This window comes from Tasmannia lanceolata, unplaced genomic scaffold (genome assembly GCF_043159265.1).
Source record: "Tasmannia lanceolata isolate RefF3 unplaced genomic scaffold, GAP_Taslan_0.1 ptg000016l, whole genome shotgun sequence".
Classification (NCBI taxonomy): Eukaryota; Viridiplantae; Streptophyta; class Magnoliopsida; order Canellales; family Winteraceae; genus Tasmannia; species Tasmannia lanceolata.
Window position 1 is genome coordinate 17740591 of NW_027518693.1, and position 21354 is coordinate 17761944.

Here is a 21354-nt window from a genome sequence, read left to right on the forward strand (position 1 = left end):
TTATCAATGATTTCAAATGGTTTGGAACGGGTTTCATTTTGTTGATTTTCGTTTTTTTAGGGTTTGGATGGAATGAAAGAAATATATTTTAGAAACCAAATATTTTCTTAGTTTCCATGTATTTGACTATGGTTTCGAAGGATTTAATTTAGGGTTTCTATGTTTTCAAGGGTTTCATTTAGGGTTCCAAAGGGTTCCATTTGTTATGAAAGGTCTAATTGTGGTTTGTTAGGATTTCATTCGGAATTTTTAGGTTTTTAAGGTTTTATTTTGGTGGCCAAGGGTTTTATTTTTGTTTTCAAATTGTGTCATTTGATTTTGTTGGCAGAAGGGCCGTTATCGATTTTGTTTTGCACTCTTTTGACAGAAGGGAAAGAGGCAGAACCATTATTTTTCGGATTTTTGAGACTTTAGAACCCTTGAAATGGTTCCAAGGATCCTTGTAACCACTGATTATGATTCCAACTGTCTAATACTGTGTTTCAAGTGGTTCGAAATCTGAAAATAGTGGTTCCTATTGTTCATTCTGTGGAAATAATTATCCTAATTGTCAATTTTGGTTCAATTGTGGTTCCAACTCTCTACCTTGTGGTTCCAACCCTTATATTTGTGGTTCCAAGGATCCTCTATTTCGGCATTTTTCAATGGGTTCATCTTTGGTTTCTTTTTTGTATATAGTTGGAACCATTTTTGTTTCTGAAGGGTTTCAATAGTTTAATTTTTGGGTTCAAAAGGTTTCAATGTTTTAGGATCAGTAGAGAATGAAAGATTACTAAAATACCCTTCCTTCCTCTTTAACCACTCGTTTTACCCTTCTCCCCCATTTACCTTTTTACACTCGATTTCTCTCTTCCATTCCTCGCCGACGGAGATTGTTCTTGCCGGAAAGTTTCGCTCGTCGTCGAACATCTATTCCAATGTTGCCGGGATTCATAATCCTCTTTACAAAACCACTACTTGAACTCTCCGAAGGTATTTTTTAAATCAGGGTTTCTTTTTTTGGGTTTTGTTCTTCAAGGGTTGGATCTTAAATACTTGGAACCATTATTGAAATTGTATGAAGCTATAATTAGTTCATGTGTTATGGTTTGAAAAGGTTTCACTTGATTTCTAGTTTATCAATGGTATCAAATGGTTTGCAAAGGGTTTCGTTTTGTTGCTTTTCGTTTCTTTTGGGTTTCGATGGGTTGAAACAAATATATTTTTGAAACCAAATATTTTCTTAGTTTCCAAGTATTTCGCTATGGTTTCCAAGGATTTAATTTAGGGTTTCTATGTTTTGAAGGGTTTCATTTAGGGTTCGAAAGGGTTCCATTTGTTTTCAAAGGTCTAACTGTGGTTTCGAAGGATTTCATTCAGGATTTGTAGGTTTAAAGGGTTTAATTGTGGTGGCCAAGGGTTTTATTTTTGTTTTGAAAGGGTTTCATTTGATTTTGTTGGCAGAAGGACCGTTATCGATTTTGTTTTTCACTCTTTTGACAGAAGGGAAAGAGGTAGAACGATTATTTATGGGATTTTTGAGACTTTAGATAGAATACTTTATTAACTGGTATATCTAGGACAGTGTGTAATGTATTGATAGATTACTGTATGAAAGAGGTAGTGAGATGGTTTGGGGAATTGTTGTTGTAATAACTTTGAGGGATGACTTGTACCCATTGTTTGTATGTATTATGGGTGCTGTTTTGTAAATAAAATATACTTGTACCCATTGTCTCTATTGAAAGCTTAAACAGTTACCTGTAAACCCCCTTGTGGTTTGAATTTGTATAAGGTTGCCCCCTCTTTGAAACACAGGCAATGCTAATGAAGACCCCATACGCCCATCCAAACCCCATTCCCGAATCCATTCTACTGGTTTCCATTTGGAAGTCCGAATGGTTGTTCGGAAATCCGACCAAAGTTCGGACTTCCGAATGGAGTCCAGTGATATGGCCATTCTACTGGACTTCATTTGGAAGTCCGAAAATAGTTTCAGAATTCCGACTCGGACTTCCGAACGAAATTTCGATATAAGAGCCATGTCACTGGACTCCGGTCGGAAGTCCGATACTTGTGTCGGACTTCCGAGGCGGACTTCCGAATGAAGTCCAGTGCAATGCCCATATCAGTGGATTTTTGTCGGAAGTCCGAATCTTGGTTCGGACTTCCGAGTAGGGCTAAGTAGTCATTGTTGGTTCACAGATGGAAGGGTTATGATGATATGATGATCCAAACAATGTGTGCCCAGTGAGTTTTCGGTCGTGTTTAGATTCGGGTATGGGGTTCGAAGGGGTGTATGGGGTCTTCATTAGCATTGATTGTGTTTCAAAGAGGGGGCCTACCTTATACAAATTCAACCTACAATAATTTAGACTCTTCGAACCCCAATGATATTTCCAACAGCAATGATACATTACCCATCACTTTTACAACCAATAATATACTATTAAAATGTATGAAACAGTAGTTGGACTCTTGGAACCATAATTTACAGTCTTGGAACAGGTATTTTTAGTGGTTCCGAGGCCTACGTAATGGTTCCAACATGTTTAAAACACCTTTACAATAGTCATGATCAGTTGTACAACCAATGTAATACTATTAGAATGTCCCGAACACAACTTGCACTCTTCGAACCAATTTAATACTATTAGAGAGAGAGATATATATATAGAGAGAGAGAGAGGTAAACATAAAATCAATGTACAGTTCCAGCCAAATAGTGGCTACAATAACGTTTAATTTCTACCAATTCCGTGTGAGTAAGTATCATGTACAAAAAAACCAACAACTTCATCCCTAAGCAAAGAAAGGAGGTGCGAATGACACATCGGACCTACAAGAGAAACTTGCAACAATCAATAAAATGATGGGTATAATATAGAAATCATATCGAGTGAGTAATAATGGAACATACCTATTTTCTGTAGGTGCGGATGGACCGATGGGAGTCATATTTAACTGACGATTTACGAGGGGGAGATTTTTGCACGTTCTTTTGTTGTGTCCAGGTTCCCCACATGATTTGCAGTTGTGATGTTGTCCAAATTGCAGCCCTCTTTCCATTCGTACTTTTTTGGGTCGTCCAGGCTGTCTTCTTTCTCGTGGTGGCAACACTACTTCTATAACATGGGATGGCTCCGGCCATTGTGTTCGATCTAAAGTAGGGTGAATCACCTCCTCATATGTAGTCCGATAAGTTGAAGCCAAAAACCAATCATGGCAGTACCTATATTTGTCCAGCTTGTTTACTCCCATGGCTGTTATGGCATGCCCACACGACAATCCCATCATTTGGAAAAGACCACACGTACACGTTCTCTTCTCTAAGTCCACACGGTCCATATTAGTTGATGATATCACTTCATATTCATTCCAACTACACGACCGGGGTGTAAACTTACTGCCATACAGACATAATCTGTCTAACTATTTTTCTGCATTATGGGTCAAATGCGTTTTCCATTCAGAAGCAGCCTTGCGGTGAAGGTGGAAGTAGTCTTGTACTTTCCATCTAGTGTGATCGACTAGAGCCGCGATCGGTAACTCCCGTGCGCCATTTAATACGTTGTTGAAGGACTCCGCTGCATTAGTTGTCAACATATTCCACCTAGACCCTTTAAAGTATACATTAGCCCAGTTTTCTTTAGGAATCTCAGATAACCATTTCTCTGCTTTTGCATTCTTCGCTTTAATACATTCCATCGTCTCCTTATAGTCTCTCTCCCTTAAAGCATATGCAGCTCTCGAAAATAGTTTGCAAAGTATTTGACTCTTAAAGGTCTTCAGGAAATTGGCATTGAGGTGACGAGTACAGTAGCTATGGTATGATCCCGGCAATGCTTCGTCAATAGCTCTAGGCAAACCCTTCATCCGATCAGAGGAAATCGTGAATTTGTTGTTGTTTTTTTCTGCTGGTATCACCAGCTGGCGGAGTAAACGAAGAAACCATAGCCAGCTCTCATACATCTCATTCTCAATCACTGCATATGCTAACGGAAATAATCCACCGTCACCATCTACTGCAGTCGCAGCCAATAAAATTCCTTTATATTTGACTCGCAAATGTGTCCCATCAATTAGTATCAGTGGTCTAATTGTTCGACTGAAGGCGCGTATGCTAGGGCCGAATGACCAAAATAAACGACCAAATGTATGATCTCCACCCCTCCATAGCTCCCGACTTCGATATACACGCATAATGGTGCCAGGATTGCATCTCCCCATCTCTTGAGCATATGCAGGAAGGATGCGGTAAGACGCCTCCGCATTTCCACACATTATTTCGTGTATAATGGACCTTGGCATTGAAAGCCTTCGCATAGCTTATAGTTATACCCCACTTATCCTTGATGTATGCTCTTATCAAAGTAGGCCTCACGTCTCCTGGGCGGGGAAATAACCCAAGGCAGGTGTATGCTGCCCAAGCTGCTGTGACAAGGGGATGATCATTACCCCTCAAAGTACGTGAACATGTATGCTCTGGCACAAACCTTTTTACCCTAACATGATCTAAATAATTTCTCCCACTGATTCTAAAGGGGCAACTTTTGTCCTTGCATCTAACGGCATACTTTGTAGCCTTTGAGTCTACGGGGACGTATACAAACTTCCGTTCAATTGCATACTCTTTGACTTGGTTCTTAAATACTTTCAAATTCGGGAAGATTCCCCCCACCTTGATCTCCTTAAGTTCTATACGTCCCTCATTTAATTCATCTACAACCATCTCATCTACTTCCAACGGTTCCCTTGTATACGTATTACAGAACGGGTCGCCCACAACGTTCTGTAGACCAATCAGGGGGCATACACCTTCGCATTCATCTTCCTTACCAAAGTCACCTTCGCACTCACTGTCATCAACAAAGTCATCATCACGAAATGTATCATCACCCTCTATATTGTTACCATCCTCGCATTCAATGACATCACTAACATGCATATCACTATGGAAATCCCTGTTGAACTCTGCATCGTGCCTGCATAGTAAGGAGTACCTTAGAATGAATGTTGTATGAGACAAACATAGAACTGGCCAAGTAAATGTAATTAGTAATTAAAAGATTATATGGCAAAGCTCATATGTTGAGTTATATTTTCCTCTGTCTCATTAAAAATAGGGTCCTCATAGTCTTGGTTCAAGTCCACTGAATATCTTTTCCGATTCCGAGCAATATTGGTATCTTTTCGGATTATGCCCAATATTGGTATGTTCTTGGGACCAGCAATGTCATTTTGATTAGGTGTTGCTGAGGCTGCACGGATGGAATTATTTCTGGGGTTCAATGCCGGTTCAAGAGGACGAGAGGAAGGTTCACAAATATTTCCATATAAAATATGATCTTCATAGTGTAATGGAATGAGAGTTCAAAGAATGAAAATTTCCACCTGAGTGAATATTTTACCTCCGGCTGAGGATCGGTGCAGAACTAATTCCTCCTACTTTGTACTCTTTGGTTATATACAGACTCATAGAATTGAAGAGGCTATTCTCAAAAAGCATCATCACCATACTTAGGTCATCATCATTTCGAATGTCGTACAACAAGATTTGATATGGATCCACGACATATCGACATTTTATAGATAGCGAGATACCGGTTGCTGTGGTCTCAATTTTTTGGTAAACTAGAGACTCAAATTTTGAAAATTTTATATGCCGATTCACAATTAAAGGTATCTTCGTCCCGCCAATATACTGAAATGATACTTCATCCTTCAAGTACCCATCAACGTGTAAGATAAAAGAAGCCCTTATTTCCACCATTTTCGCACACCCTATTAGGATAAGAACCATTATTTCAAACTATGAACAACCATTTACAATGATACAACCACTTTAGAATGTTAGAACCACAATTGGAACAATAAGTTAGACTCTTGGAACCACATTTTATACCTCGAAACCACATTTTATACCTCAGAACAACTAGGGAACCTCATTCTATACCCCGGAACCACTAGGAAACCACATTTTATACCCCGGAAGTAGTTGGGAACAACATTTGATACCCAGGAACCACTAGGGAAACACATTTTATACCTCGGAACGACTACAGAACCATATTTTCTACCCTGAAACCACTTAGGAGCCACATTTTATACACCGGAACCACTAGGGAACCACATTTCATACCTCGGAACCACTAAGGAACCATATTTTCTACCCTGCAACCACTAGGGAATGACATTTTCTACCCCGGAACCACTAGAGAACCACATTTTATAAGCCGGAACCACTAGGGAACGACATTTTATACCCCGGAACAACAACAGAACCACATCTTATACCCTGGAACAACTTGGGAGCCATATTTTATACGTCGGAACCACTAAGGAACCACATTTCATACCCCGAAACAACTACCGAACCACATTTTATACCCCACAACCACTACGGAACCACATTTTATACCTCGGAACCATTAGGGAACCACATTCTCTACCCCGGAACCAGTAGGGAACCACATTTTATACCCCGGAACCACTACGGAACCACATTTTATACCTCGGAACCACTAGGGAACCACATTTTCTACTTCGGGACCACTCGGGAACCACATTTTATACCCCAGAACCACTAGGGAAACACATTTTATACCTCGGAACCACTAGGGAACCATATTTTCTACCTTGGAACCACTAGGGAACCACATTTTATACACCGGAACCAATAGGGAACCACATCTTATACCCCGGAACCACATTTTGTACCCCGGAACCACATTTTATACCCTGGAACCACTAGGGAACCACATTTTATACCCCCTGAACCACTACGGAACCACATTTTATACCTCGGAACCACTAAGGAACCACATTTTATATGCCGGAACCACTAGGGAACCACATTTTATACCCCGGAACCACTACGGAACCACATCTTATACCCTGGAACCACTTGGGAGCCATATTTTATACGCCGAAACCACTAGGGAACTACATTTTATACCTCGGAACCACTACTGAACCACATTTTATACCTCGGAACCACTAGGGAACCACATTTTCTACCCCGGGACCACTCGGGAACCACATTTTATACCCCAGAACCACTAGGGAAACACATTTTATACCTCGGAACCACTACTGAACCACATTTTATACCTCGGAACCACTAGGGAACCACATTTTCTACCCCGGGACCACTCGGGAACCACATTTTATACCCCAGAACCACTAGGGAAACACATTTTATACCTCGGAACCACTAGGGAACCATATTTTCTACCCTGGAACCACTAAGGAACCACATTTTATACACCGGAACCACTAGGGAACCACATCTTATACCCCGGAACTACTTAGGAACCACATTTTATACGTCGGAACCACTAGGGAACCACATTTTCTACCTCGGAACCACTAGGGAAACACATTTTATACCTCGGAACCACTAGGGAACCATATTTTCTACCCTGGAACCACTAAGGAACCACATTTTATACACCGGAACCACTAGGGAACCACATCTTATACCCCGGAACCACTTAGGAACCACATTTTATACGTCGGAACCACTATGGAACCACATTTTATACCACGGAACCACTACGGAACCACATTTTATACCTCGGAACCACTAGGGAACCACATTTTCTACCCCGGAACCACAGGGAACCACATTTTCTACCCCGGAACCACAGGGAACCACATTTTATACCCCGGAACCACTACGGAACCACATTTTATACCTCGGAACCACTAGGGAACCACATTTTCTACCCCGAGACTACTCGGGAACCACATTTTATACCCCGGAACCACTAGGGAAACACATTTTATACCTTGGAACCACTAGGGAACCATATTTTCTAACCTGAAACCACTAGGTAACCACATTTTATACAACGGAACCAATAGGGAAACACATCTTATACCCCGGAACCACTTGGGAACCACATTTTATACCCCTGAACCACTATGGAACCACATTCTATACCTCGGAACCACTAGGGAACCACATTTTATACCCCAGAACCACTAGGGAACCACATTTTATATGCCGAAACCACTATGGAACGACATTTTATACCCCGGAACCCCTACGGAACCACATCTTATACCCTGGAACCACTTAGGAGGCATATTTTATACACCGGAACCACTAGGGAACCACATTTAATACCCCAGAACCACTAGGGAACTACATTTTATACCCCGGAACCACTACGGAACCACATTTCATACCTCGGAACCACTAGAGAACCACATTTTATACCCCGGGACCACTAGGGAACCATATTTTCAAACCACATTTTCTACCTCGGGACCACTCGGGAACCACGTTTTCTACCCCGGAACCACTAGGGATCCACATTTTATATGCCGGAACTACTAGGGAACGACATTTTACACCTCGGAGCCACTAGGGAACCACATCTTATACCCTAGAACCACTTGGGAGCCACATTTTATACGCAGGAACCACTAGGGAACCACATTTTATACCTCGGAACCACGTTTTATACCTCAGAACCGCTTGGGAACCACATTTTCTACCCAGAAACTACTAGGGAACCACATTTTATACCCCGGAACCACTACGGAACCACATTTTATACCTCGGAACCCCTAGGGAACCACATTTTCTACCCCGGACCATTCGGGAACTACATTTTCTACCCCGGAACCACTAGGGAACCATATTTTATACCGTGGAACAACTAGGGAACGACATTTTCTACCCCGGAACAACATGGGAACCATATTTTATACGCCGGAACCAGTACAGAACGACATTTTATACCCCGGAACCACTAGGGAACCACATCGTATACCCTGTAACCACTTGGGAGCCACATTTTTTACCCCGGGACCACTTGGGAACCACATTTCATACCTCGGGACCACTCGGGAACCACATTTCATACCCCGGGACCACTAGGGAACCACCTTTTATACCCCGCAACGACTACGGAACCACATTTTATACCTCAGAACCATTAGGGAACCACATTTTCTACCCCGGAACCACTAAGGAACCACATTTTTTACCCCGAGACCACTCGGGAACCACATTTTATACCTCGGAACCACTAGGGAAACACATTTTATACCTGGAAACCGCTAGGGAACCACATTTTATACCCCGCAGCCACTACAGAACCACATTTATACCTCGGAACCACTAGGGAACCACATTTTCTACCCCGAAACCACTAGGGAACCACATTTTCTACCCCGGGACCACTCGGGAATCACATTTCATACCCTGGAACCACTAGGGAACCACATTTTATACCCCGCAACCACTACGAAACCACATTTTATACCTCGAAACCACTAGGGAACCACATTTTCTACCCTGGAACCACTAGGGAACCACATTTTTTACCCCGGGACCACTCGGGAACCACATTTTATACCCCGGAACCACTAGGAAAACTCATTTTATTCCTCGGAACCACTATGGAACCAAATTTTCTACCCTAGAACCACTAAGTAGCACATTTTATACACCGGAACCTCTAGGGAACCACTCTTATACCCTGGAACCACTTGGGAACCACATTTTATACGCCGGATCCACTAGGGAACCACATTTCATACCCTAAAACCACTAGGGAACCATATTTTATACCCCTGAACCACCACGGAACCACATTTTATACCTCGGAAGCACTTGGGAACCACATTTTATACCCCGGAACCACTGCGGAACCTCGCAACCACTACGGAACCACATTTTATACCTCGTAACCACTAAGGAACCACATTTTATACCTCGTAACCACTAAGGAACCACATTTTATACCCTGGAATCACTAGGGAACCACATTTTCTACCCCGGAACCACTTGGGAACCATATTTTATACGCCGGAACCACTAGGGAATCATATTTCATACCCCAGAACCACTAGGGAACCACATTTTATACCCCGAACCTAGTACGGAACCACATTTTATACCCCGGAACCACTTGGAAACCACATTTCATACGCCGGAACCACTAGGGAACCACATTTCATACCCTGGAACCACTAGGGAACCATATTTTATACCCCTGAACCACTACGGAACCACATTTTATACTTTGGAACCACTAGGGAACCACATTTTATACCCCGGAACCAGTAGGGAACCACATTTTATACCCCGCAACTACTACGGAACCACATTTTATACCTCATAACCACTAGGAACCACATTTTATACTCCGCAACTACTAGGGAACCACATTTTATACCTCGTAACCACTAGGGAACCACATTTTATACCCCGTAACCACTAGAGAACCACATTTTCAACCCCGGAACCCCTTGGGAACCACATTTTTTACGCCAAAACCACTACGGAACCACATTTCGTACCCCAGAACCACATTTATACCCCTGAACCTAGTAGGAAACCACATTTTATACCTCGGAACCACTAGAGAACCACATTTTATACCCCGGAACCAGTACAGAACAACATTTTCTACCCCGGAACCACTACGAACCAAATTGGAGCTATGTTTATCACCCAAGTTCAAATTTGTGACAAGTAATGGTGTTTTTTTTTTACAAAATACAATGGGATTGGAGCTTCCAAAGGATGGTAATGGTTGCAAAGGGTGTTTTTCACATTGGATGGGTGGGGAAGAAGAAAGAAAAACGTGAAGTGGGTTGGTGAAAAAAGCTTAGGGATTAGAGCATAAAAAATGGTGGGAAAAACCAAGTGGGGGTATATTTGTCCTAAAACTCATACTCTCTCACCTAACATCCCTTATTTTATAATTTTCAAATCACTACCCTTTATTAACAATTTAGATAAAACTTTGCATTTTTTTAATAATTTTTCCTTTTTTTAAAAAAAAAAGTCCAAAAAATGGAAATTTGGTATTTAGCGAAAAATTGGATTTCAGGAAATTTCAGTTTCGGTTCCCTCGGTCGAAATTTAAAACCATGGTTCCATCACATGGATAGTTTAGATCAACCTATGATGTGGTCTGAACAATTATAAATGGATAATTTAAAGGGATAGCACGTGCAACGCACGTGCATTTTTACTAGTATTATAGATAAATCACAATCATGTGGTATCATAGGTCAGGAACTGGCATTCAGGGAATTCTCCAACATTCTGTTGAAGATTTTGGAAATTAGCAAGGGTAGGCTTTGGATAGATGCTTCGCTGAATACAGTGCCCCTGGTAGATGTAGCATAGTTTCGAAATCTATTCTAATTGTTTGACCCACTATATGCTGTTAAATGACCAAAACCTATTGCTTGAGTGAGTGAAGTTGTTATATGCTCAAAATATCCAGAGGGAATTTGACTAATATAGAAGAGAGAAACACAATGGATGACTAATCTGCCCCTCCCCCAATACATGATCGCAGTATATATAACCTGAGAAATCAGAATACCAAAAAGCTTGTCAGTGACTTGATCACATTCTAGTTTGAATTCTGCAAATACATTTGCTGACACCACTTTGAACCCAACCTTGATTTATTTGGTTCTTTGTACAATATCACATTATTTCCAAGCACCCAGAGTCCAGAGAGGAATAGGGTAGATCTCCATCGCTTATACCTAAAAGGCTGATATGCATATCTCTAGAAAAATAAAGGGAAATGTTATCTGCACTACTGTATTTTGATGAAGGCACTCCTCACTTTATTAAAAGTACGGTATGGCCCTCACCATAGGATGATCCAAACCGTCCATTAGATGGGCCACAACCTAAATAGGTTGTGCCTCAAAAATTATTTCCATAGGATGATCCTAACCCCCAGATACATAGAGGGTTAGGATCAACCCTCTAACATTCAGATCAGAGGGTTAGGATCAACATATGGAAATGATTTTTGGGGCACAACCTATTTAGGCTGTGGCCCATCTAATGACGGTTTGGATCATCTTATGGTGTGGGCGATACCGTACTTTTAATGAAGTGAGGAGTGCCCTCATCAAAATACAGTAGTGCTGATAACATTTCCCAAAATAAAACACAGCAAGCACTTTTCTGACAGACTAATCCATCAGTACACGTCCTTTCAAGTAGACAGTTTTGAAATGAGAAATTCTGGCTTATTGCATGAACAGGAAAACATGATTTACAGTATGAGCAAGATTTTAAATGTTGGTTTCAATCGGTTTCGGCCCCCACCGAAATTGAAATATTTCAGTTTCGGTGGAAATTTGGGCTGAAATCATGTAAAATTTTGACAAAAATTTAGGTTTTTTTTTTTTTTTTTTTAAATTTCCACTGAAATGTATAATATTTCAAGAGAAAACGGTTCCTACACATATGTGTAGAGAGTTCTCTACACACTAGCTTTAAATACAGTGGGGGCCCACATTGTTTGGGTGATCTCAGCCATCCATTTTAAAGGCCCTCACATAGATAGGGTGTTTTCAAAAAATCAGATCCATAGGATCATCCCAACCCTACGATTTGTGGAGGTAAAATGGATTTTTTTTAAACCTTCACAAATTAGTCCATTTTTTGCCTCCACAGTTCGAATGGTTAGGATGATCCTATGGATCTGATTTTTTGTGGACACCCTATCTATGTGAGGGCCTTAAAAATGAATGGTTTGGATCACCCAAATAATGTGGCCCCCACTGTATTTTAAGCTAGTGTGTAGATAACTTATCTACACATATGTGTAGGAACCATTTTCTCATATTTCAATGGAAATTTAGGTAATTTCAGTGGAATTTTCAGTGGAGATCTTTAAATTTCGGTAGAAATCTTAACATTTCGGTACAAATTTTGTAAATAAGGGTGAAAAATGATTTTTCGGTTGAAATTCCAAAATTTCGGCCGCAAAGAAATTTCAGGGAAATCATGTAAAAACCAGATTCAATGTACTATCGGTTTCAGTCCAAACCGAAACCAAAATATTTCGGTCAAAATTTAAAACTATGAGTACAAGTCATCTCTAGGTTAAGTAAGAAAGCAACCATTATTGATGGAAGGAATTGCTTACCTGAAGCTTGTAGACGTGTGATAGGTTCTAGAAGACTAATATGCCGAGAGCATCTCAATTCTACAGCACAGACCATCATTTTCGAAGAAATTTTCATATTGTGCAATTTCAGTGGAAAAATTGAAGGGTGCCAAGCTTGATTGTTTTCTTCTAATAATAACATCAGTAGCATCATTTACAGGGGCAATGTAGAGGTCTAGGACTCTTACATGACATCAACTACAATTGTCTCTTATACAATGGGCAAGAGATGGTGGCCCATCATTCATACATGCAACTTCATATGGAAACTTCCCTCATATCCCATTTCGATTTAGGTGTCGGTTTTGGTCACAACAAAAATGGAAACATTTCAGTTTTAGTTAGAAATTTCGGTGGGAATCCTGTAAAATCACGAGAATGTATATAAACATATGAAAATGACAGAATTTTAAGATGAAACTTCAGGAAATACTAGAATAATCATAAATAGTCATAGAAACCATCTCTGAGCAAGACAACCATCCATAATGGTTAAACAACATCGAACACCTGGTGACATGAGCTGTTGAGCATGACAATAATTTTAAACATACTACATTCACCCGCAATTCATATAAATATTTATATATAATACATACACAACATTTCACATGCAATTCATATAAATATAATTATGTAACAAATATTGATAGTATAGCACTAATACACTTACGATTTTGGTTTTGGTATGTGTTTCGAACCTTTCGGCTTCGGTATGTATTTCGGTGGAGATGGAAACAAAAACATTTCGGAAGTTTTGCGTCGATTTCGGTAGATATTTAAAATCTCGGTAGATATTTAAAATCATGCTTGTATGCCACTATATGAAGGATGAGGGAGCCAATATTAGCTAAAATCTAAAGACAGATCAAAGGTGTCAGGGTAAATGCAGCAGCGATATTTTATCCCTGTAAGCTTCAACTTCCATGCCAAGAGTAATGTGCGCCTTCATTCTTGTTCACAAGAAAAGGTGAGAAACAAAATATCCCAAAATGCCATCAACATTATTATCAATAAAAATTTCCACCAACAAAAGATTTCACATGGAAAAGGGAATATGAAACTGATGCATTTTGAAATGCATTTTGCTACAGATATAGAACTGGAACACCGAGAAGCACTACACAGTCCAAGCATAAATGAAAAACTAAAAGAAAGGTCAGCACCCATGAGGAAAAGGAAGAGACAAAGATAGAACAGTAAACATCAGGTTATGGTTGCCCTCTTCCGGAAATCCTACCGCGTGTTTTTTTGTACCAAAAGTAACACAATGAGGATTTCCCATGCTAACACAGGTCACATTCCATGTTATGTTGTCAACTACTAATTTTGCTTTCACGACACCTCCATCCTTATTTGCTGGTAGTTTGGTAGGTATATCTGATGCCGTGAGTACAGGCTGACCCATGTCAACTCTGACCTGTAAATGAAATGATAAATAAACAGTATTAGAGAGAATCAAGGAGGCAGGATTCTTCCCTAGGAGCCTTCGATTCCCGCTTTCGATTCCCACTCTGGCAACCTTGAGCAGGATTCTTCACCAGGAGCCTTCGATTCCCTCTTTCGATTCCTGCTCTGGCAACCTTGGATGAGATCCACTTAGTAGATCAAGAGATGACACTGCAAATCAAGTTTGTTTACTGAAAATTGATGAGACTTGCAATGCCCAATCTTCAACGAATAACAAGAGGAAATTTCAAAAACCGAAATTTCCACAACACCGAAGTCACAAATGGACACTGCAAATTCTTAAACTTCCACCAATGAGTTTTATTTATAAGACATGATTACAAATTTGAATATCAATTCACTTCGGAGAATTTTGAAATTCATAAAAGATTATTGATCGATAAAAGAGACATATTCAGCTGACTTCTTCAATTTGCAAAAAAATCGCGGCAACTGGAATCGAGATTGTACAGTTGTAACACACTTCGAAAGTATGTGAAAGGTGCTCACACTAGAGGGTTTGTGCAAATTACACAGTGTGTGTGTGGGAGAAGAAGAGGGGGAGGGGGGGATCAAAAAACAATTTCACACTCAGAAGTTAGAACCTAGGTTGCCAGAGCGGGAATCGAAGGCTCCCAGGGAAGAATCCTGCTTCCTTGGTTAGAACACATGTCAGTTTTCAGCACCTTGATTGGGTGTATAGGAATCTATGGAGACAACTAGGAGTAAAGCTGAAAATTGCAAGTTCCAAATTTTTATTAGGGTTGCAATGGGTGTTGGACTTGAGCTTCTACATCAAATTAAAATCAATGAATTCACGATACATGAGAACTTCAGGCTTGAATTTCAAACTGCTCGAGTCAAGTATATTATGCTTATTATGGTTGACACATAATGATATATTTCACTTTATTGGTGTTGGCTGGCTACTCCTTAAATTTTTTTTTAGAAGATCTTAACTATTCTGATGCAGCCTAGGGTCACATCCACAGCACGACAGACTCCAAAATTCTTTGAATGGAGTCTCCAAAATTTCCTGTGGGACATCATAGAGAGATCATCATGCTCATCTGGGTGAGAGTCTAACACGTATTCCAGGGCAAAAGAGAAATCTCTTCAATGGAGTCTAGACTGAAATATTTTCAATAGCTTTCTATCATTTAAATATTACAAAGACCATAGTGTTACCGATTGTCGGACTTTGCGCACGCATTCCTAAACCTTAATATTCACCCTACCTAGTTACAACAAATTATTTGAATTTCAAGTGAGATAATCACAAAGGCAAAATGAGAAAGCCCTTGACATCATCCAGGACCGAATGAACAATCAGTTCATAGATCAAAGATTGCCCTCATCGTGGCAGGAAAAAATGACTTGAGAAAAGCACTTTCGTTTTTACTTCAAAGAAAAAAAAAACATCACTAGGGCAAAGGGTTAGAGATATCTGTTGTTCAAAGCTATCTCTCTAAGGCCCTGTTTGGATTGCAAGAATTTTGTGGAAAAGTTTGGAAGGGAACAATTTTTTCTAAAATTTCCTCTTTTTTTACACATGAAAGAAAGATTACTTGAACCAATCCTATTCAATTTTCACTTAGAGGGAATTTCAAGTTTTGATAATATCCCTCTAAATTAACCATAATCATACCAATTTCTTCTAAATTGTGGAAAGAAAAATATTTCCCAAGAAAAAAATTTCTGTCAGAAATATTTTTATTGCAATCCAAACAAGGCCTAAAGGAAATCCACCAGTTAATCCATTTTGATGGCTTTGCACATATTAGTGGCAATGAATGAACCATCAGCAACTTCGGACAATTATAACAAGACTGAATATCCTCTATAACTATTGTACCCAGTGATTAAAAAAAAATCTGCTATTTCAAAAAATAAAAAAAATCTCTACAATCAACAAGGAACTGATTATATGGTATCATGGTGTGGTAAGATGACTTTGGAAGGAAGTATGACCTCACACACAACTTTTATCGCGAAAGATTGGAAGGAAGTATAATCTCACGCACAACTTAAGACATTTATCACGAAAGACTGAATATCCCCTAGAACTATTCTACCCAATGATAAATCAGGAATAACTTCAACATGTCGGCCATACTCTAGATCTCCATACTCAACAAGGAACTGATTTTATGATATCGTGACACTAAGACTAGTTTGGAAGAAAGTATACCCTTGTACACAAGTTTGAAGCATGGAAGGACAACCATATGTTATGGGAATTGATCTTTTTATATACATGCGAAAAAATCTGAACCCATAATGGTACTAATACATCAAACTCCTGTTTCAAAAGCACTTAATTTTATACTAAGTCAAGAGTGAAAAAATACCTTCCCATCATCTTGGATTTTGGGAACAATTAGACCAGCTCCAGTGTGAATAGTAAAACTGTAAGGCAAAAAACCAGAATCATCAACACACATCAACTATTGTAGAATAGCTCCATTTCAGTTCTCAAACTATAAAGCTTGAACCATGTGTATTATCCAATACATACCATTCCTCCCAAAAAACGTATGCACCATGTGTACACCTCACAGCCATGGTTCGTTGTGTGTGTGTGTGTGTGTGTGTGTGTGTGTGTGTGTGTTGAGAAAGAGAGAGAGAGAGAGAGAGAGAAAGAGAGAGAGAGAGAGAGAATTGAGGTTTTGGGGGAAGTTTACATAGAAACATCCATTTTATTCATTACTCCCCAACCGTTCAATTAAGTTGAAATCCATTACTTCTAGGGAATTTCTCTCATCAAGAGAAACCTGTTTGATGTGAAGTTTTGATGTGAAGTTTGTAGTGAGTGAGCATCTAACCACCACGAGTAATGATTAATCTGTTTGAAGACCCATTCAATGTTGCTTTTCCAGCTTATTATCCTGGGGCCCCTAAACGAATAAACTGTTTAGATCGACCTTTACTCCTAATGCTTATCGAGGCATACTCAAAAAGGCAAAAAGTAGTGAGTCATACACCTTTTGACAAGTGGCAAATTGAGCAATATGTCTAAGGTCAAAGGGGTATGCCTCATAGGCATAGTTCGCTGTGTATGTGTTTGTATAAAGCTTTTGTGTTTAGAATTTGTGATGTGGACTTCTTAGATGTATTTTGTCAGCTATTTTCAAACTCATGGAAACTAAGCCATCAACAGAGAGAACAGACTCCCTAAGATTGTAATATCATTTTGAATGTTTTTGGGGTTCATACTTGCTTTTCTTAGTTGAATGATGATTTGTGCTTGGAAATGAAGCACATTTTTCCATATTTTCAAATTTATATTATTTTTGACATTTTTCTTAATGTTTTACTATTTTCTCTTTATTTTTCTAATATTATTTAAAACCCAAAAAATCATGAGGCATATCACAAGAGGGTTCAATGCATACCCTCACGCTTCCGCCTTTAAAACATTGACTGCATCCTACATGAGGATAAAAGGGTATGACATCAACCAAGCCTGATCTAAATTGCATGAAAAAGGAAAGCAAATTAGGACACAGATCAAGAGTATCGAAGGTGTACTCCTAACCACGGTTTTAAATTTCGACCGAAATCCGAAATTTCGGATTTCGGTGGAGACCGACACCGAAACCACCAAAAACCGAAACGGTCATTTATTTCGGCCGAAATTTCGGTTTTTCCGAAATTTGACCCAAAAAATCTGTTTTTTTTTTAATTAATTTAATATTTCACTTAATATTGAATAAAATATTGGTTTTGAATTTTGTACCAGATTTCGACCTAAATTTCGAAATTTCGACCAAAATTTCGAAATTTCAGGGTCCGAAACCCGTACCGAAACCGAAATTTTAAACCTTGCTCCTAACCATATCCAAGTATTCTTATCCGATACTCAGATGCACTGGATCTTTTGAAGGACCAAAGTATGCAACTATAAAAACCCACCCCACATGTTACACAAATTTCATAATTAATTGACAACATATAAATTATAATATTTAAAATAAAAGTAAGATAGATATCCACAGCACTAAACCAATCATTCTTCAAAACAAAATATTGATATTTGATCTCTCTTGTGGATGACAAACTATCATGCGCACCTCAACATGCAAAATGTCATCAGAGGGTATGATAAAATTTGCAACACCAAAAGCTTATGATGAATAATAGGATAGCATGGAAACCTTTGAGAAGAACTAGAATTTCTTCATCTATTGTGATTTATATAATGAGGCTAAACTGCAATTTAATCAATATTCATAAGCAATTAGAAAGTTCCCATAAGAAATTAGTGAAATCTCAATTGAGAGAATGGATGAGAGAGTGGAAAACAATCGAGAAAACACCGTCATCGAAATTCCTTCTCCAATATTGGGGTATATGACCGAAAAAAAAATCAAAATGCAAATAGAAAAGTGATCCAAAATATAACAACCATGTAAGAATAAAAGCATTAACACAAGGAAAATGGAAAAAACATATATGTGACAAGACACAAGACCTAATGATAAATGTACATACAAGCACAAAATATAAGCAAGAAAGCATCATGATCCAATACAGTAAAACTATATGAATAACAGATCGAACAAGGAGACTCCAAATATGAAAACCACTCGCAATAACACCTTTGGGTCCCATGAAAATTTTCCAGCTCAGCAATGAATCGGGCAAAGCAACGTACTCCATTACCGCACATCTGGGAAGAAATATCATATGAATTGGCATAATGAACAATCAACATGAATATTGTGAGTTAGTATTTTTCTTTTAAAGAATGGAAATAGAGCATATATCAAATACAATAGCATAATGAATAATCAAGTCAAAAAACACACAAATCTTTCATTTGCCTCTATCAATCAAAATAATAGGTCCTGGTGATTGTATTTGTAGGCCAATTTTCTTAGGGTGTCAAGGTCAAGAAAAAAAAAACATGATGCACCAAAAGACTTTTCCGAATGTGTTGGGCTTTCAGGAGACAATTTAATGAGAATCGGTTTCGAAGATTTCAAAAGGAATAAATCAACCTAATATGATTCTACGTGATATACTGTTAGGATAAAAAATGGTGGACCGGAGTAAGAATTTCCATATTCCCTACTTGTTTCAAAGACTTATCTATGTAAGTTGGACCATAAGAAAGAAGTGACAGCAATAGTAGTAGGAGCATATGGATGCTAGAAGAAAAAATGGTGGATGAGAGTAAGATCATCGCTATTACCTACTTGCTTCAACACTTTATCCATGTACGTTGGACCGAGTACTAGACCTTACTCTTGCCATTCCAAGGAACTAATTAGGCATCAAAATGAGGCAGAAACCTTTCATTCACTACCCAATTGGATAGATAGTCCATTGTGTCAGTAGCTAGTAGCCACTAGGGAAGAGATTTTATCCATTACTCCAATGATCGTGAGATAAAGCCATATTACCTAAATCAATTCTGACACCCTGTGCCCAATGAAGTCACATTCTACATGGCATGTAACTTAGAAATGTGAGCTGAACCTATAGCATCCCTAACATCCTTCTTGGAAAACAAACAACCCGCCCAAAACAATTCAGCAAAAACCACAACAAACGCAGTAACCTCTACTTAAAAGACCAACCAAACCTAAGTTTACCTTCACACATGGCAGAAACGAATGCAATGATCCTGTTACTCCATCTATTAACATTTAGGGAATCTTGTCCCCTCTGCTCCAGCTATTAACATTTAGGGAATCACCTTCAATGAAAGATTCATCACTGAGTAATGAGATAAGCAATCATACACCTTGTCTTAAAGTTAATGCTTCCACTTCCTTTGGAATCCTTTTCTCCCAATGGGCTACCAAAGGTGAGTCTAACCTCACCATTACCATTCTATAAATACCAATGCACTAACATTTCTGAAGTTAGTGAAAAAAAGTCTCTCCCATGAATGGCTATCTTCTTCTATTCTTTCTCTACTTCACATCATCTTTCGGATCTGTTTCACATTGTATCATAGCAAGGTTTGAATCAAGAGTGAAGCGCCAAGGGCAGAGATTCTGCCTATCGAAAAGAGGTATTGGTTCTGGTGTCTCCATCATTTGTCTTCTCTTCATTCTTTCCTTCTTCACTTCTCTTTATACTTTGAAAAAACCCTTTCATCTCTTCTTTCTTATCTTGAAGTTCAGATTTATCCCTCTGCATCTCTAAAACCCTATTTCTATCGTTTCCCTAATTGTTCTAGCCTCCCAAAACTCATTTTTGAATCCCCAACCCACCCCAAGGTTTCATCGAATTATTGTCGCAGCTTCTTCTTTTTGTTGTTGTTGGTGGTGGTCGGGGGGGGGTGGGGGGGGGGGGGGGGTAAGCTGGGATTGAATCTCTGACCTCGAGGTTGAAGAACAACGCCTCACAATGATAGGAAGAGCCAACATCGAAGGATCAAAAAGCAATGTCGCTACGAACGCTTGGCTTCCACAAGCCAGTTATCCCTGTGGTAACTTTTTTGACACCTCTAGCTTCAAATTCCGATGGTCTAAAGCATCTACAGGCGACACTTTCACAATTACCCCCTCGTTCCACACGAGATTTTTTCTCTCGTTGAGCTCATCTTAGGACACATGTGCTATCTTTTAACAGATGCACCTGCACCTTTTGCAACTATCTTTTGTATTGCTAAGATGCACTCGCAGCCTTTGCAACTATCTTTTGTCTTGCTAACCTATACCCCACATAAGTTAGGTAAAAGATAGCGTCCCACTTAAGTGAAGGTCTTTTAAAATAAAAGTATATACACCTCCCACTTAAGTTACGCGCAAATTAGCACCTAAATTAAGAAAAAGATGCAAGTAAGCACCATTTCCATGAATTTTTCGGAAAAAAAAAATCCATGATTGTTCAACTTCTTCTACCTTTCCAAAAAATCAACCTCCTTTCCTTTTCCAAACCCTAACGCTTCTCCCCAGCTTAAAATCGCCCAATAGATCTCCTTGCTCTTCTTCCAATCCTATACACTATTTATAAT

The 21354-nt window shown here is 39.2% G+C and overlaps 2 protein-coding genes across 7 annotated transcripts in view; both read right to left on the reverse strand.

Annotated features, from left to right (window-relative positions):
* Positions 1-21354, reverse strand: part of LOC143849136 (diaminopimelate epimerase family protein) — a 40683-nt gene that overhangs the window by 10582 nt on the left and 8747 nt on the right. For 5 of the 6 annotated variants that reach the window (XM_077358191.1, XM_077358188.1, XM_077358187.1 and 2 more), the window contains 3 exons: positions 18983-19053; positions 16733-16790; positions 14173-14352 (listed from right to left, as the gene is read on the reverse strand). In XM_077358191.1, the coding sequence (XP_077214306.1) occupies positions 14173-14352; positions 16733-16790; positions 18983-19053 (309 nt within the window). The remainder of the gene's footprint in view (positions 1-14172; positions 14353-16732; positions 16791-18982; positions 19054-21354) is intronic. The other variant, XM_077358189.1, reaches the window with a different exon arrangement.
* LOC143849138 (uncharacterized) lies at positions 183-10977 on the reverse strand. Its single transcript, XM_077358193.1, has 2 exons — positions 2900-10977; positions 183-2818 (listed from the first exon to the last, which is right to left on the reverse strand). The coding sequence occupies exon 1, from the start codon at positions 4303-4305 to the stop codon at positions 3412-3414; it is 894 nt and encodes a 297-aa protein (XP_077214308.1). The 5' UTR covers positions 4306-10977; the 3' UTR covers positions 183-2818; positions 2900-3411.

Coding starts and splice junctions, on each gene's coding strand:
- LOC143849138 (XM_077358193.1), bottom strand. CDS start 4,305: ATGCGAAGGCTTTCAATGCCAAGGTCCATTATACACGAAATAATGTGT.